General features: G+C 39.2%; 1 protein-coding gene across 3 annotated transcripts in view; it reads left to right on the top strand.

The window, feature by feature from the left end:
- gria3b (glutamate receptor, ionotropic, AMPA 3b) overlaps positions 1-19170 on the top strand; it is a 158445-nt gene that overhangs the window by 76705 nt on the left and 62570 nt on the right. For all 3 annotated transcript variants that reach the window (XM_082178297.1, XM_082178296.1, XM_082178298.1), the window contains exon 4: positions 6506-6693. In XM_082178297.1, the coding sequence (XP_082034423.1) occupies positions 6506-6693 (188 nt within the window). The remainder of the gene's footprint in view (positions 1-6505; positions 6694-19170) is intronic.

Genomic DNA, 19170 nt, shown 5'->3' with positions numbered 1-19170 from the left:
AAAGTCATCAGTTTGCATTATTTCAACATATTTTTAAAGAATACTTATATTTTTTATTAGCCTATAGGCTAGGCCTACTTAGATTTATTATAAATAATTTTACTTGCATTTCATTTATAATAGGCTTCTAAAATTTATTATTTTATGCTTATTTTGATCTCAATAAAAACACTTCTTTCTTGCATACATTTAAATTGAAACCTGCCATGATGTTTCTTGTTTGTGGTCTCTGATTTAGATGCGTGTCCCCTGCCGATCCGCTTTAAAGCTGAAGCATGTCGTTTCTGCGATATATTAGTGTCAACTAGCGAATCACAATAATACAGCATATTTTGTCCCTTTCGCGCATCGCGCCTGACTCAAATCAAACACAACTGCTTTTACGGGTGCTTGTGAAGGCATCAACAGGTGAAGCTGGGCTACTCTCAATTAAAGGACAAATATATTAATATATTATATCTAAAACTTTAGCTGTGTTGCTATGTGTCATGAGTAGGCTAAGCAACTAAGCAGTGAACGCATCCAACATATCTGCACCAGGTGCATTTGTGATAAAGCACACCCGGCATACCCGGTTAAAAAAGTCACCGCTTGCCACTGGTATATAGTCACATAAAGATATGAAAGAACGGCTCATTAATGGTGAAGTCACGGCATCACAGGTATGAATCTGACAGGGTGCGTTCTGTGAAGCGATGTCGCTGTCGGCTGGTCCACTCTCACACAGGTGGCCTCCTTCCTGAAACCATATATGCTTTCTGTCCAAAATCTTCACCTCACTGTCCTGAAACGTGCGGTCCGTGTCCTTTAGATGCAGATGCACTGCTGTGTGTGTCCCGAGGGCTTTGCCCTTCTGTGTGTTGACATGCGCTCACAGAGGTGGATTGGTGTGCTGGTGTATCGTCCTCATCACACTGCTGCATGTATGACGTTGCTCGGTTTGCTCTTCAGGTTTATGATTATTGAAGGTCCTGGATACTTTCTTAAATATTCCAGCCATCTAGGGGATGATAAGTTTGTTTGTTTTTTTGCTAAACTCTTAAAAATATAGGTTATTTAATGGCATCTGTGGCAACCTTTAAAAACAATGGAAACTTTCCATTCCACAAAAGATATATAACAGGTATAAAAAGGTATAACTTTTTTATAGCGGAAAATATTTCTTTAGAATTTTAAACTGTAACGAAAAAAATTGTTCTTTTAAAGGGATATTTCACCCAAAAATGTAAATTCTGTCATCCTTTACTCTCCAAACCTGTATGAGTTTTTCTTCTGCTGAACACAAAAGAAGATATTCTGAAGAATGGACCGTATTGACTTACATAGTAAAAAAAAAAAAAAAACTATTGAAGTCATGGGGTCAATCAGTCTGGATACCAACAGAAATTTGATCACTGACAGGCTTTTTTGGGGAACCCCCCCCTTTTGCAACTTTATTTTTATTTTTTTATTGAATTCATCATCTTGGTCTCTATGTTGAACCGTTTGTTGGTTTAGATGAAGATGAAAATGTTTTGTGCTTCTGAGTGTTACATGTTCCCTGTGCTATGTTTGGAATTATATGTTACTTCCTGTCCCGAGTGCCATGTTTGTAGTTATTTGTAGTTTTTTCTCGTTGGTTAGTCTTGATTTTTCCCAGGTGTGTCTTGTTAGCTTGTTTTCCTTCTGGGTTTCCTATGTTCATTAAAGCTACACTGTGTGATTTTTTTTTAAGTTGATTCTTAGCAAAAAAACACTTTGTTCTTTCAAAATGATATGTGCTCATTAATGTGTAATTACTTCTACCAACTAATCAAGTATTCTCGTAAGCGTAGAATCTGCCATTTAGAATACATGCGAGCGAGTCGCTCGAATGGCGGCAGCCATGTTGCGCCTCCATCTTGAAAATACATGTGCCAAAGAGGGACATACCTGGAAATTCAAGCTTCACCTTTCTCGTTTTTACACTCAGAGGCACCGTGACGAATGCGATGGGGTGATTACTCGCGACTGCCGGCAGATTTGAAATAATACGGCCACCGTAGAAGTTAAAACGGGGGGGGCCTTACATTTTTAAGTACAATCAGCTTGGATGTTTAAGCCATTTCAACTTAAATTACATTAAACTGACTTAAAAAATGAGTTGAATCTTGTATAACTTGTATTGACAATTCAATACAAAGAAAAATATCGACAGATTTAAAAAGAAAAAGAAAATGTTACAAATATTAAAACAGTAAATATAATTTAATAATTTGCTTTAGCCTTTGTGTAATGGCAATATAAAAAATAATAATGAAAATGTTATTCAATTATTATATGATTCAAGATTTTCTTAAACAGTATCTACAGGATAGGCCTTTATAAATGCTGCCATATATTTCAGGAAGGGGTTCCTTATTTTGGGGTCCATGTATTGGAAATCCCTGTACTAAAACATTGTACTTTTACCTGGATAACAGAATCTTCAAAGACATTCTCATGGCTTTTAGAGGTCTTACGATACACTGCCGTAGGACCATATTAGTTTATATTAAAGCCTCTTCCACAGGCATACATCATGTTGACTGTAAATGAATTAAACCGAACTGAGTATTCCCTACCGTAGCGTATAGGCAAAAAAAGAATGAAACGCTGAGAACCCATTTCTCAAGTTCAGAGCGCTAGAGAGTGCATGTAAATGCACATTACAAACCATAATTCTTAATTTTTAAGACTTTATCAAGTCACAGAAAAAGCAGCTCTTCCCGGCTCTGAGCAAACACACGTGCGGCCGCTCGTATATTATGAACTGGACACATTGTTCAGAAGGGGATGAGACGTGCCGAGCATCACATCGATTCATCCGGAGCGCTCCTGTGATGCCTGACATGTCTCTTCTTTGGGCGTCTTGCTCTTCTGTCGCAGGAGGGTCATTAAGTGCATATTTTTTTTCAGCCATTTCAGCGCAGCGTTTTTCTGGAAAGTCATTTAATGTGGTGCGGAGCGGTAGGATGACAGCTGCATGCTGGGAGAGCAGACACAGGGCTTTTCACGCCACCTGGGCCGGGCAGAGCAACTGAGCCGTGCAAAGCCTGAATAGAGGAAGTCCAAGGAGAAGTTCAAGCAATCTGCAGTATAGAGGAGTTGCCAAAAACTGTTGACTTTGTTGCATTCGTGCCTGTGTTCAGCGCCTGAGATAAGGCTTTAGAGGGGCGACGGCACGTGATCTCGGCCATGAATGAATGCATTTGCATAATCCGCAGTGAATTACTCTGGATATCATCTTTTAAAATCAGCATTTTTTAAAATGCATGTTTATATCTGAAAAAAAAAAAAAAAAAAAAAAAAAAAATGCCGAAGTACAGTTGGTCTTTTCAACAACTGTGACAATATTATTATTTCGAAAGTTAATCACAGCGCACTAATGCATTTACAAATAAGGATTTTGTCTTCTTTATAATGACATGCTTAAGCTGTATTTGCTGGCACTCATGGCTATTTATTATGTGTTCTGGTCTGTGTGTGCAGGAACTAAGTTAATCCTTTTAGCAAATCCTGTACAAACCAATTTAGACCTGTCAGTCACCGCCGGTCAAGGTCAATTTGGTATATTCAAAAGATCCAGGGGTGCTATTCTACATAATGACTGCCTTGTTGTCAGAGGCTCTTTACGATAACTCCACCCACCAATGCTTGCTTAAGCCGGACAAAACCAGAGGTGTAAAGAGTAAACCATACTTCAGTGCAGCGAAAATGACTCCTTAACAAGTTACAAGTCACCAATTCCAATACGACTTGAGTAATTGTCTTAGAGTTTTAACATACTGAATGTAGGCTTAAAGATGCTTTAGTCCTCAATCCCTAAGAGGCATGCCAGTGAAAAACAAGAAACAGTTGAAAATAAACATGTTTATTTTCTAAAATTGAGATAAAACTGAACACCTCAATATTGCAATAGGCTAAATCAAGGTCGACGCAACAGCCTCTATAACTTCTACAAAACCTCAAGTCTCAGTTTTGCTCAAGTGCTTAAAAAGAGCTTAAAGTCCCCCTGTGGTGAAAATCAAGCTTTTAATGTTGTTTATACTGTATGTCTATGTGGTGTTTTTTTTTGTTTTGTTTTTATGCTTAAAGACAAACCATGTGTAAATTCATAAGTCGACACCATTGCTGAATATTTTCTCCTTAAAACTGCAGTGAACCAAAGACAGACTCAAAAACACGGTTTGAAATCGCTGGTGTTTCTGACGTCACAAACTACCTTGTAACCAATCAGATCAACGTGTGATCGTCAAACAGTGTATCTCTGAGCTGAGTGAGTGAGTGGAGGCGGGGCTAATTTGCATATTCATAGAACCGCGAATACTAAATGAGGCAAGGGTGTCGAGTTACATTCAAGTGAAGAATTTTTTTTTCAAGGAAAAAACATTTAAATATGTAATTTTGGTGATCAAAGATGAGTTTTAAGGGATACAATTATTGACTATAGGTGGACTTTAAAGGGTTAATTCACCTAAAAAAATTTATTCTGTAAGTAATTACTCACCCTCATGTTGTTCCAACCCCGTAAGACTTTTGTTCATCTTCGGAACACAAATTAAGATATTTTTGATTAAATCTGAGAGCTGCATCACTCCTTCATAGGCTTCAATGGGATCGAAACTTGACGGCCCAGAAAAGTTAGTAAGATATCGTTAAAATAGTCCAAGTGACTACAGTGGCTCAACCATAAGTTTATCAAGCGATGAGAATACTTTTTGTGCGCAAAACCCCCCAAAAATAACGACTTTATTCAACTATTCATTTTCTTTTGTGTGGGCCTGAGTGAGTTCACGTAGTGTAACAGCGCAGTGCTTCTGGGTTGTACGTCAGAACGTAGGGTCACTATTGGCCGACGCTGGTCATGTGTGTGATGCGTGAGCCTACGTGGTGACGTACAACCCAGAAGCGCTGTGCTGTTACACTACGTGAATTCACTCAGGTCCAAGCAGAAGAAAATCAATAGTTGAATAAAGTTTTGCGCACAAAAAGTATTCTCGTCGCTTGATAAACTTATGGTTGAGCCACTGTAGTCACTTGGACTATATTAACGATATCTTTACTAACTTTTCTGGGCCGTCAAATTTCGATCCCAAAGAAGCCTAGATGGAGGAGTGATCCAGCTCTCAGATTTCATCAAAAAATATCTTAATTTGTGTCCCGAAGATGAACGAAAGTCTTACGGGGTTGGAACAACATGAGGGTGAGTAATTACTGACAGAATTTTCATTTTTGGGTGAACTAACCCTTTAAGTCAACCAATATCCTTTAAAAAGGTCTCTTCAATATAATGCATAAAACATTGTTAAGTAAAATTAAACTGTCAACGCCTACTTACACTGGATGTGATCGGCCTCATCACCAGTAGCCACGTCCTCATCTCATATAGGAAACACCTGCGATTCAGCAACTACCTGCTAATGCACTCATATTCACATAAAGTAGCTTTGTTGACAAGTTTGGGTGATTAAGGGCAAAATGCACAAGATATAGTACATTCAATGCCCTGTAGAAGGCGATACCACTGCTTTTATAGCAGAAATAAACTGCTGCAGAAAAACTTAGGTGCAACGAGTAACAAATTATTCTGTAATGTAACGAGTAAGTGTAACTCATCACAAATATACTTATTAAAAAATGTCAAGTAGAGAGTAAAAGTTGCTCATATTTGTTGATAGTAAGTAAAAGTACAAATTGGCCAAAAAGATACTTAAATAAAGTAACTAATTACATTTACTCAAATACACATACTCACCCTTTTCCCGAACTCATTCTTCTCTCTTTTCCCACTGCTCATCAGCTCGGAGAGGTGTTCATTTTAAATAAAAATCAAATCAATATTTGAAAAGTGGAAATAAAGTGCCTAACGGGTAATTAATAGTGCTAACGGTTAGGGTTGGGTGCAGCATCCATTTTTGATTTTAATAAATATAATCATAAACACTGTTTTAATATATTTTTAAATGTACTATAAGTGTCTGCCACTATTTTTACATAGTTTAAATAGCATCGATAACTATATTTGCTCTCTCTATTAATAATAATACAATTAATCCAACTTTTTTATATATACATTTGATTCAGAAATATAAAATTTCTGGATTTTTATTTTTTTTGTGTGTATTATGAGTTCTGCCCAGTGATGCGTGATGCAGATGTTTCACAGCTGTCACTATATGTGCATTTGAACACCGCTGGAATGCTCTATTGACCAATCATAATGCGGGACCGACGCTATCTGTTTTATATTCAACTCAGGTCGCATTGCAGATATTTTTTGCGAATGTTTTTTGCACTTTGCACGGTTGTTTTTAAACTGCTGTAGGACAACCTAGAGATCTAATCCAAAATGACAAAGTCACATTAATTCTCTTTGTGTATAGACATAACACTTCATTTGTGTAAAATTGAATACGCACTCTGAATGTATTTTATGTGACAGCATGTCAACACCCATGAAGCTCTGGAGTGTGAGCTAACACAAAAATGATTGTTTTCCTGCCAGGATTTTCCATTCTTCAAGCCATAATGGAGGCAGCAGTGGCGAACAACTGGCAAGTTACAGCGCGCTCGGTGGGCAGCATAACCGACCCGCAAGAGTTTCGGCGCATCATTGAGGAAATGGACAGGAGACAGGAGAAGCGCTTCCTCGTCGACTGTGAAGTGGACAGAATCAATGTCATCTTGGAGCAGGTAAAGTCTGCATCTCCTTCTCTCTGTTTCATGCTCGGTCTGGCTGGTTTGACGTCTCTTCCCTACCCATAAACCCCAGCATCCGAAGACTCGTTCATTTGGCGGGAATCTAGTCCCTGATTTATTCATATTCCTGAAGTCCATCACTCTGCCCGTGTCTTTCTCACATGGATGACCTGACAGATCTGTAGACTGAATGGCTAAGCGGATATTTAAGCACAACTGTCCCGTTCTCTTTGTTCTCTAATGGATCTGCGCGGCTCTTTGATGTGTGTCTGTGAAGGGTAATCAGCCCCTGAAGTGGAATGTCCTCGTTAGCGCTAATTTAAATGTATTAGCTCCAATAGCACAATACCTCATCACAGAATTTTTTTGTTTCGCCTGCTTTTATGAATCTGTTCTGCCACTAAATTTAATCCATAATATATATTTAGCTTTCATTTACCATAGGCAGCATAATTCAGTTTTCTTTACGCACAATTTATGTTGTCATTGCTCTGTTTTATTGAAAAAGACCAAAATGGCTACTATAAATCAATAGAGTGCAACACTAACTACCCACTTTTTCAGCAGCCTGGGTTCTGAAAGTATTTTTCCCATTCATTTTCTCCATAGGGATTTTTGAGAATCTTTCAATAGAGCTCTAAGCCTCAAACCAAACCAGCCGGCTTTGAGAGACACAAAAAAAGACACAAAAAAAGTGGCTGTTTGGATTTAAATTGGCAAATGCTTAAGAGTCTATGACTGAATCATTATTGCAGTGATTATTATGTTTCTAGCATGTTATATGTTTGGCAACAGCTCTCCTAACCCTAACTGATGGAGTGTGTAGCTTTTCATTTCTTAATCAACCATGCAGGAAAACACATCATGTTCATATTCCAGGATGACAATATCAAGATTCATCAGGCTCAGATTATGAAAGAATGGTTGTGAGGAGCATGAAGAATCATTTTCACACATGAATCGGTTCCTCTGAGTCCAGAGATTAAATTCATTGAGAGTCTTTGGGATGTGCTGGAGGAGACTTTACAGTGCTGGACTCTTGCATTGTCAATACAAGAACTTAAACCAAAAATTAATGCACCTCTTGATGGAAATAAATGTTATTTCAATCAAGAGGTGCATTCATTTTTTATCAAGATTTTTTGGCGAGTCAAGAGTCATTATTATTATTTTTTAAGCCAGTCAATGTATGAGTTGAAGAAAACAAGGGTCCAAGACTGAACAAATAACAAATATTCATCTATTTATAAGTGTAAAATAGCATCTAAGAATAGTGCAAAAATAGTGCATACACACAGATCTGATCTTAGAGTGTGCGTACGCTAAATCCACGCCAGCTTTCATATTAATAGAACGTTGACGTGGAAAGTGATTTGCAGAGTCTGAGCAGACGTGCACACTTTTCCTCGTGCCAGAGAGTCGGAGAACTGCAGGAGTTTGGAAATCTAAGCAATTCTTGCCGCTTGTCGTTCTCAAGTAAAGCATTGGATGTTAACTGGAGCTCTTTTATATGTTAATGATATTAATTAAGCGGCGTTTACAACACGGAGATCTGAAACCATTCAGCTACGCACAATTTCAAGCTCATTTGCAATTGATAGATTTCACATCAGGAAGAGAGGCGGACGCATATTTTTTTGTGCGTATGTTCGTTCTCTGAATCACACGTACGCACATTTGAGAAATGATCATAAGATCAAATGTAGGGTTTCTACTCAGCCCCAACATGTTTACATAATTTTGGAGAGTCATAAAGGTAAAGACATTTGGCTTGTTGTCAGCAATTGTGGGGTTTAAGATTGTTGGTTCAATTGTAATGATTACTATTCTGATTGGTGTTTCTCTCTGCATGATTGTGCTGTTGTTCACTGGGATCAACACTGGGCCACATTCATAAAACATGAACAGTGCAAATTTATATGTCCTTATCCTTCGTAAAAACATTCTTACATATATTTTCATGTCGAATTGAAAGAGACAATTTATATGATTATATATATAGCTGTCCCACAGTGGCATCAACAGAAAGAATACCGTTTCTCTACTCAGGTTAGCTAATTTTTCCATTGAGAAAATTATTGGAAAACTATTGTTGCACTTGGTTGCCAACAAGTCAGATCAGCCTGGTTTCCTCAACAAAAACCTAATAGGATTTATTTCAGTTGATTTTGTATTACTGCAGAAAGATGCAAACCACAACAACACACAACGACTGTATGATGGCAAATCTAAATTTTGCAACGTTCAAGTGATTCATTACTGTTTTGTACGCATATATTAATTATAATTCAAATGCTTTTTGTGTTATTGACCAAAATATTGCTGTTGAAATCTGAGAGGGGCATGTTTGATTCATTTTCAATCATTCCTGAAAAATACCTCATCCCTGCAGCACTCTATGATCTGCATTTATTCAAGATTTGTCCTCCAAAACTTAATCTATGTCAAAGACAAAGAGCCAATGAAATGCTGTGCTTTACCTCGTCTTTGCCTCCATCTGTACCCCTCCTAAATATTGCAGCTGATTTAAGGGTGAAAACGTGTAGGCAGGAGAGGAATTAGGGAAATTACAGTGGGAATCCCGTGTTATTGCCCCCCGGAGCACACATGTTTTTTAATCCCTTTTCCGACCTCAGCATGTATTGGCTAAACTGGATCTAATTGAACTAATCTCCCCGGCCCTGCTGACACTGATAGCCGAGATACGTTTCTGGACTGCGGTTCTTCAGAGACCAGCAGCGAGAGCTGATCCCAGACAGGAGAACCGCGCTATAGACTTCTGCTCGCCGTAATCCATCTGAATTTTGTGATCTCGAGCTGTTCGGCACAGACTGGGAATGGGAGCCGGCCTCCAGAGGGTTTCAACAGCTGAGTTAAGCTTCGCGAAGAGCAATGGTGACAGCTTTTACTGCCCTGCTATACTGAGTATGTCAACCCATCGCAATAATTTATAAGCAGTGCCCTTGCAGTGGAAGCACGGAGGGGCTTGTGCCTTTTCAAGAGGAAAACTAGCTTGTGATCTGGGGTTTACACTCAGGATGTGTCATTTTACCACGTGAGAGCGTGACGGCCTGTCATGAGGCAGTGCTACATCTCATGTGTCAATCTTCTGTATGTGTGAATATGGTAAATAGTGCTACAAAGAGCCAATATCTGCTTTGGAAAGGATTTGATGCAATTCCCAGGAGGATTTGTGTCTCTCTGTTATGATTGCATATGAATGCACACGTTCTTTGATGAGTCTCAGAGGGTCTTTGGCGGGGCATTGGCTCTACCTGGTCTTTCTGTGCTGACGTTTGCGTAAAGGCATCAATCTGTCCATCATAATCTCGGGGTTATGGTGGGATGAATAAATTACATCTGGGACTAACTGTAAGATACAATATGCAGCACTTACCAGAGAGCCAGGATGTGACGGGAGCGTGGGAGGAAAAATATTAAAATGCATTGAGAGCCAATGCTTCACTGAAGCCTTGCTAGATCTGCCACCATGGAGCATAAAGAATAGGTCTCTTCTGGATGCACCTTTGAATTCATTCAGTCCTTGAATTTTGTGGCGACATGCCAGGCTAACATTTTTTACAGTAGAAGGCCAAGCGGGAAATAAGTATACAATAAGTAAATCTGAATATGTAAACCAATAGTTATAATTACATGTGTTTGATATAATACAAATATATTTATCAAATAAAACAGAATAGAAAATTGAGGAAAAAATTCTAAAATAATCAAAAAATTTACTCCCAGTGCAATATTAGTTGGCAAGTTTGTTGGTTGATTTTAAAATGGTCACAAAGGAAAGCGATCGTTTTGACAATGGTATTGTCTGTACGCGGAAAACTCAAAGGAAAAACGTCTCAGTTTTAATTGTATCGTTGTCGTGTAAACGTACCCTTAGTCTGTCACTTATTCCTAATGTTCTCATAACTCTCCTCACTTTCAGTTTGCTATAGTGAAGATCCTATAATAATTTATTCAATCAATAAAACAAATTGTGAATGAAAAGCTTTATCTGGTAGATAAACAAACCAGCCTAGCCCAGAATACAACCCAACTACTTTAAATTAATAAATCCTGGTAGTATAACTCAGTTTTAGACTTGTAATAGAGCACACATTAAAATTAAAAGATTAAAGATAAGCATAATTTATCCATGAATCATTTTAGTCATTTAAAACATAATTTGTGCCTACCTTGTTTTACAAAGAAATGTTTCAGGGTTGAATGTTGAATTGAAGGTCAGTGTATAAAAGGCTAATAACAGACTTAAATGGATAGTTCATCCGAAAATGAACATTTTCTCATCATTCTCTTGCCCTCATGTCATGACAGAAGTCGTTTTTGAGTAAACTACCCCATTAGACCCGCAACAGAAGCAGGCTGAAAAAGTAAGACTCAAAAATAAAACAAAGCTTGAGTCATCTGAGGTAAATCCTAAAGACCGAGGCCTTAAAATCTCTTAAAAGCTCACAGGCTCTGGAGAGCGTTTAACGTGTCACTTTAACAATCTAATGGGATTAGGGGGTTAGAGTTGTACTGCAGGAGGCAAACAGAGTGAGACGGAAAGAAACAGGATTCAGGAACAGGCAATAGTCAAACACAGTAAAGAGGGTAATCCAAAATCTTAATTAAAATACACTAACAGTAATCCACACACTCTTTGTGTTTCTACTTTTGATAGTCAAATGTGCTCAAATTGCAGCTGTTGAATTAAGAATCAGCCATGTTTTTTATTCAGGGTTAGGGTTTGAAAGATTGGTTGTCTCCCTCAGTTGCAAGGTTTGAACATTAAGGGCCCTATCATACAACCGGAGCAATGCAGCGCCAGGCACGACGCAAGTGCTATTTGCTAGCTTCAGCTCAACGCAGTTATCATTTTCACGTCCTGCACCACGTTGTTTATATAGCAAATGCATTTGCGCCCATCTGTTCGCCCATGGGCTGCTGGTCTGAAAACGAGGTGTGCTCAGTCGCATTGTTGGTGCGTTGATATTTTGAGGAACTGAAATAGACTACGCCACTGACCAACTGAAACCTGGGGCTCGTTCTTCGTACGTTGCTTATTACATCCGAGATCAAATGACACATCCAAGATGATATCATCGTGCTAATCATGATCTGGCTAACTCGGTTCTTCGAACACACCTGTTGTTTATGATTAGTATCGCTGGATTGAGTTATCTGAGATAACTGCGCGTTCATGCGCTGGCTTAAAAGGGGATATGTATCGATAGTAGAAACATTGATCAGCAACGCTGCTATTGGCTGCTCAGCGTGGCCAAAGAGCGCGCTCAGTTTTTCTCCTCAGCAGAGCAAGAACAGTCGAAGTTTATTCGGAATTTTAATGTTTAATCAAAACGCCAGGGAACACCTCAAAGTCTGCAAAAGCCAGGAGAGAGGGCTGGCAAAAAGTAGCAGACAATTTAAATCCGTTAGAAGTGGCCATGTTAGATGTTTTTATCACTTATTAGCCTATATTTTTGTATTTTAATAATTGCATAATTACTTTGTTCATTGTAATGTCAGAGTCACCACACTAGAACATGGGAACAAATAAAAGTGAAGTACAAAAATATTCTACATAATGGTAATTTTTAGTTATTATAGTCATTTTTATAAAAGGCACTGTTAAATAAATGGTTGTCTGTTTATAAAAGCAACCAAGAAAAAGGCTGGAAAAAAAGAAAAGATCTTAATAGTATAGTCATTTCAACTGTTAAATCTTGAGTAATGATGAATTGCTTTGACTTGTGAAAGTGAAAACTGATAAACTTATGTTAATGTAAAAAATATTTTGCCATGAGTTATTGATCACATGTTTCCCGAGTGTAGTTCATTGTAATGACATTGTGTTTTCCTCTTTTGTGCACTTTTACATAATACACCAACACTTGTATCTGTTCCCAAGAAAGTGGTGGCTGAAATATGTGCAGTAAGTGGACATTTTCTAACTTTCCAAAGGAAAGAATAAGACTTTGTAATGTCCATTTGTTTCCATTGCACTGGACAGTGAATAAACCCTCTCAGATAACTGTCATATGGAGGAACTAGCCTACCTGCAAGTGCATAAATAACTTTACTTAATTTATACTTGTATGCTTTATGGCTGCAATATAAGTGTCAGGATTCCACATCTACAGAAAGGCCTACAGAAGAGTATGCACAGACAGAGGACACATAGGCCTACAGGTGGGCAGTGTATAGACAACTTTTCCTTTTTATTTGTTGCATGAGGCATGTGTCTAATATCTCTTGTTGCAGGCACTTGACCACTGGCTTTTCTTTACAAAGAACAATTGAAATAAAACTCAAGGAACTAAGTATATTTGTCTTTTATTAAACATTTAATGAAAAGTGTTTTTTTTTTTTTTGGCAATGTTGTGTAATATGGCACATGCAACAATGTCACAGGCCCTGTCAGGTGTGCAACCCTCAGACTTATCAGACACTGAAATCTTCCCTTTAGTTAGCCAAAGTTCATTTCATTGTGTGCCCTTGTCCTGGCTAGAGCTGCATTGTAACTGGTTTGGGTCAGGGAATGGGGTCATAAACACCTGTCTGCAGGCAGGAACATGTCATAATCACCTATGAAGAAATGCAGTTCTGTTAGGATCAGCATAAGTGTATGTAATACAGTGAGCTTGATATTTAATTGTGGAACTTTCCTTACCACTTTCAAATAATGTGCATAAATGTGAATTTCTGAAAATTCTTAAGTCATGCACAGATCCTGGCCATTTTGCTTTCACATTTGTGATATGGAAGATTTTATTCAACTGCCTTTTTTAAATTTGATAAAATATTATTAATCTGGAATATTAAGAATCCCAATAGTAACTGGGCTGCACATTTACATTGTGAATCCCCTTTCTGTTCACATAATCCCCTTCATTGAGGCCTTGATGGCAGTCTATGGTAGCCTATAGTCTATGGTACCAATCACGTTAGTGAAGCCTGAGTGACATATACTGTAATCGGCATGGTCATGATGGCATGATCTTCATTAAAAATTATGATAGCCAAAAAAAAAAAAAACTGCTTTAAAAAAAACTGCTTTACAACATTGGGTCTTAAGTGGCTTGGAAATGCCACAAAAAAAACCTACAACTGATTTTTAAACCTAAAAGCGCCAGGTAAACTCCGAATGACACGACAGACAGCACTTAACATCAAGTTCTCCGCATCTCCAATAGTGTAAAGGAAAGAGCCACTCGCAAATAATCTTAGGGCAATGCAAACAGTTTGTGCTGTAGTTAAAGCCAGACTCCGACAAGTCGAAAATAAATGTGCGTTTCCAACAATTTTATAATGTAAACGACAATCTCACGAGTCACGAAAAAAAATATACATCTCAGAAAGTGCACTATCGCGCTGCGCTGGACTTCCCGTATCAGCTCCGCTTATGAAGCCGCAGTCTAATCCTGTTTACATGAAATAAGCCTGCTCACGAGCAGGTTCAAGTTTGCGCACCTGTTGCTATGACAGCAAGTCCAGGATGAGCGTCGAAGAACCAAACAATCCAAGATCATGCCAAATCGTCAACAATCAAATCCAGCTAACTGAGTTAGCGACGTACGAAGAACGGGCCCCTGGTCTAAAGTCAATGGTGCAGTATTTTTTGTTGTTGTTATTTAAAGGGCGCATTAGTAATATGAGCCTATAGGCGTGTACACAACACACGTACACTCTGCTTATTACACACACACTCTGCTTATTACATACACAAAGAGGCACAGCAGCACACAAACATGGCAATTATTAAAAATAAAAGGATTACAATGTACATAAAGATCTTGTGGAATCCGGTTTGTCCCGTAGATGGTCTGCTTGTGCGCTTTAACCTCGCGCACGAGCAGATCCGTTTCCTCTCTGGAGAAGCGTTCAGTCTTTCCACTTGCAAATTCCGTCATGTAAATAGCGAATCCGCCATGGCACGAGGGCAACTGGATTTTAAGGGGAATGGGAGATGAGACTCTGATTGGTTTATTGCACGTTACACTCAAAACACACCCATTACTCATTAAGAGAACAGGGACAACCCTTTTAGACCGTCGTTAAACTAGCAAAAGTGGATTCGGACACACCCTAAGTGTGTTTGCGCCCTGCGCTTTAGACCATGCGCTTAGATCGTTAAAATATGTCCCTGGGGGTTTTAAGTGTGATCCGTTTAACAGGTGCCAAGGGAAATCAAACTCTCTTTACTTAAACTCCCCCTGTAGTCAATCATTGTGTTGCTTAAAACTCAAATTTAAACACAAATGTAAGTATTATTTTTTATGTATCGCTCTCTACAACATTGGACACATAATGGTAATTAATATGATTAGCCTTTTGCTTGACTGTTATCAAACAGCTAATAATTTGTTGGTAATGTTACACAAACCATGTTTTAGGCAGCTGCCTTCTAGAACCGCTTTGAACAACTCAGAATGTCAGTGGAGAAAGACATATGGTTCATCATAACATTGTATATACATCATATACATAATTCACCCACTATATTGCTGAATGTACCTGATTTTTCCTATCAACAGAAAAATATACCAGGATAACCTGGCATCTCTCAAGACTCCCCCTGCAAGGTAGTTTGTGACGTCAGAAACACCAGTGATTTCAAAGCGTGTTTTTGAGACTGTCTTTGGTTCACTGCAGTTTTAAGGAGAAAATACTCAGCAATGGTGTTGACTTATGAATTTGCACATGGTTTGTCACAAAGAATATTAAAAACACCACATAGACATATAAACAACATTAAAACTAAATTTTCACCACAGGGGGTCTTTGAAATTTTCTTATACAGAACATGATAATTTCCTGTCATTTCTTGGAATATCTGAAAGTGTCTCTCGGGTTACTTGCGTAACCCATGTTCTCTGAATAGGGAACGAGATGCTGCGTAGCGATGACGCAATGGGAACGCCCTCAGGGCGGTGCTGATTGTCTGAACCCATATAGAATCACGCCAATTCATTGGCCTGATGGCACAGGCGCCTCCTCAGTGGCGCTACGTCACTCACCCTTTATATAGTGAACACGCCATCTGCTCCTCAGATTTTCCAATGATGAAGAAGAAGTCCCTAGGCAGCAAAAGGAGCTTGGCAGCGAACGCAGTGTCTCGTTCCCTATTCAGAGAACATGGGTTACGTGAGTAACCCGAGACGTTCTTTTTCATAGGTTCACTCTACGCTACGTAGCGATGATGCAATGGGAACGATATACCACACACGCCAAGCTAAGCGCTGCCGGATCTGGGCCAACAAGGAACTTTCCTATAATAATTTTTTTTTTTTTTAATCTAAATCCGCATCTAAATCCAAGTTATAAAGCCTAATAAAACCAACCTGCTGCCACACAAATATCCTCTAAAGGAACTCCCTTGAAAAGAGCCTGGGAGGACGCGATACTCCTAGTAGAGTGAGCTTTGACGCCCAGAGGTGAAGGAAGCTTCCGCACCTCATAAGCCAGGGAAATTGTGTCTCTCACACAGTGAGAGATCCTGTGCTTAGAGGTGGCCAGCCCTCGGTGGCCAGCCCCAAAGCATACAAACAACTGAGACGACTTGCTCCTCTGGCCAGAACAGTCCACATATGCCTTTAAAGCCTGAACAGGGCAAAGCAAATTATGCTTCTCCTCCTCGGCAGAGGAACAAGGAGGGGGGCAGAAAGAGTGAAGCACAACCACTTGAGAGCGGAATGACCTGGACAAAACTTTGGGGACATAACCAGGTCTAGGTGCTCGGTGACTGGAAACTCGAGCAGGGGCCAGATGGGCCTGCATCGAGAGAGAATCGAGTTGGACACCCAGGAAAGTGGTCTGCTGAGAAGGAGTTAAGACACTCTTCTGAGCATTCAACCTGAGACCAAGAGACCGAAGGTGGTGGAGAAGGACGTCCCTGTGACGACACACCAACTCTCTGGAATGAGCCAGAATGAGCCAGTCGTCTAGATAATTTAGCACACGGATTCCCTGGAGCCTCAAGGGGGCCAGAGCTGCATCCATGCACTTGGAGAACGTCCGCGGAGCCAGAGCTAGGCCAAAAGGAAGGACTCAATACTGATATGTCTTTCCCCCAAAGGCGAACCGGAGGAACTTCCTGTGCTGTGGAATGACCTGGATGTGGAAATAGGTGTCCTTCAGGTCCACTGTGACGAACCAGTCCCCTGTTCGAATCTGCGCCAGGATAGTTTTCAATGTCAGCATCTTGAACTTCATTTTGTAAAGGGAAAAATTCAGGCGACCCGGGTCCAATATTGGGGCGCAGAACCCCATCATTCTTTGGGACAAAGAAGTAGCAGCTAAAGAAACTGCAGTCCAAGTCTGAAGGAGGAACCTCCTCTATCGCTCCCTTCAGGAGGAGGGACATTACTTCTTGCTGTAGAACAGAAGCCTTTAGGGTGAATTTGTCAACCACTGAATTAACCAGCGGGTTCAGACAAGGCCCTGAGGGCGTTCCCATTGCATCATCGCTATGCAGCGTCGAGTGAACCTATGAAAGAGAACCAGTTTTTCATAATATCTGTCATTATTAGCAGAACACAATTTACTCATGGGAAAACCAATTGTTTAATCAATAATTCAAGAAGGTCCAGAATTTAAAGCTCTTGATTCTAACTTGTACTTGGCCTTATGAAAAAGTAACATAGTTATTGTAAATGTTTAACCATAGCATTTGTTACAATAAAGATATAATTACAGATAAGACCGCTGAAGGCTCCTCATTACCATGCTAAGGCCTACCCCAATAAATACAATAGAATGTGATGAATTCTAGTAAAGGTGGTCATGAGTTTTAAAAGCTTAATGTTGGTGCAGGATGATGTTTTCTCCTCTTTTCATCAGTCTTTTTAGTGGCTGTTCTAGACCATGTTTGACTTTCACTCTATCATTTTAAAGTGGTAAATTCTCAATAGAATTCAAATGGGTTGCACATCAGAGTCGCATCGCGATATGAACGGCTCGTGCAAATCTTATTACACTTTTGGAGTGTGCTTTGTGGCTTTGGAGCCACTTATGCACAATTAAACAATTGGGCTTCAGTCATATTGCACAGATAATTGATCCGTTCAGTTCATACAACTTATAAAAGCTCAGAATGTATACAATTAATAAATAGCCTGATTCTATGTTTCTTGTGTGCGGTCAGAGTACCGGCAACATGTGGCAACATGAGCACTGGTCCGACCTAAAACTGGACCACCCTAGTGATGTTGCTAGTTTCAGCAGGATCCGGACACCATTTGCTGGGTCATCTCTCAGGTCAAAGGGGGTGACGAAATGATCACAGAGCCAGAGAGCAGAATTGATTTTTTTTTTTTAGCTCAGGATCTCACTCTACAACCTTTAACAGGAAAACATTGATACGGAGAGCTTCTTAGAATTAAACTTTTTCACAGCTTTTGCGAAGCATATGTCTTAGATGAAAAGCCACTTGGTCTTAGATGAAAAGCCACAAAAGGTCCACTTGATCCTTTGAAGATGCGTGTTCTTCTTCTTATATTTCCTCAGTTTGTTTAAACAATCAATATTTATGACCTCTGAGGGCTTTCCACAGAGAAACTATGGGTGTTAATAACCATAGAGTTTTGCCAATTCCTTCTTGTTTACTCCCATCAAATACTTCAGGTTATCATCACCTGACTTTCTTATATGAAACCCGAATCTTTTTTTCTGCAGAGCTTATATAAAAAACATCCATCCATCCATCCATCCATCCATCCATCCATCCATCCATCCATCCATCCATCCATATCACTGGTAGTTCTTGAAGAGTGACTATATAACACTTGAGGGATTAATAATGCATTTCATGACCATGTTTACAGGTTGACAATTTCTCGCATATCAAACATTGGTTTAATTGGTAATTAAATTAATTAAATAATGGGTAATTCTTTATAATTTGTCATAGTTATTAGTTCTTAATGAGGCTAATCTCATTCAGTAATTATTGATTACCTAATAAGGAACTATCTCAGTCGTAAATGTGATTTTACCTACTGTTTAGTTAACCTTGTTTCCATATTAGCTAATAGTATTAGCTGAAGTGTTCATTTAGAACTACTCATTTGTCCTACATTAATTCCTGCATATAGTTACCTATTAATTATGGACCATTATTCTAAAGTGTTACAGTTCTGGAAGGTGTTACACTTAAATGCACATAAGAATATGCTTTGCATTGTATCAGCCCAATGCAACAATAGTAATTTGAGTGGAAACCAATATTATAAAGTGTCCTGGTGTTTCAGAGGAATGATACCTGGATTCAAATTGGTTAGTGTATTTGGTTTGTCTTTTGGAAAAGAGCCAGACCTGCTCAGCTCACAGAGGTTTAAATTCAAAGCAGTTGAGAGGACAGGAGAGGTACAGATGCTCCTGCCAGTTAATTAGGATGTATCCCCTCGGGATCACTCCGGCTTCTGGCCTGCCCACATAAAAGCTAGCCTGAGGGAAGAAAAATGAAGATAACTG

This window comes from Leuciscus leuciscus, assembly GCF_965113295.1.
Source record: "Leuciscus leuciscus genome assembly, chromosome: 8".
Taxonomy (NCBI): Eukaryota; Metazoa; Chordata; class Actinopteri; order Cypriniformes; family Leuciscidae; genus Leuciscus; species Leuciscus leuciscus.
This window is presented reverse-complemented; position numbering and strand designations above follow the sequence as displayed.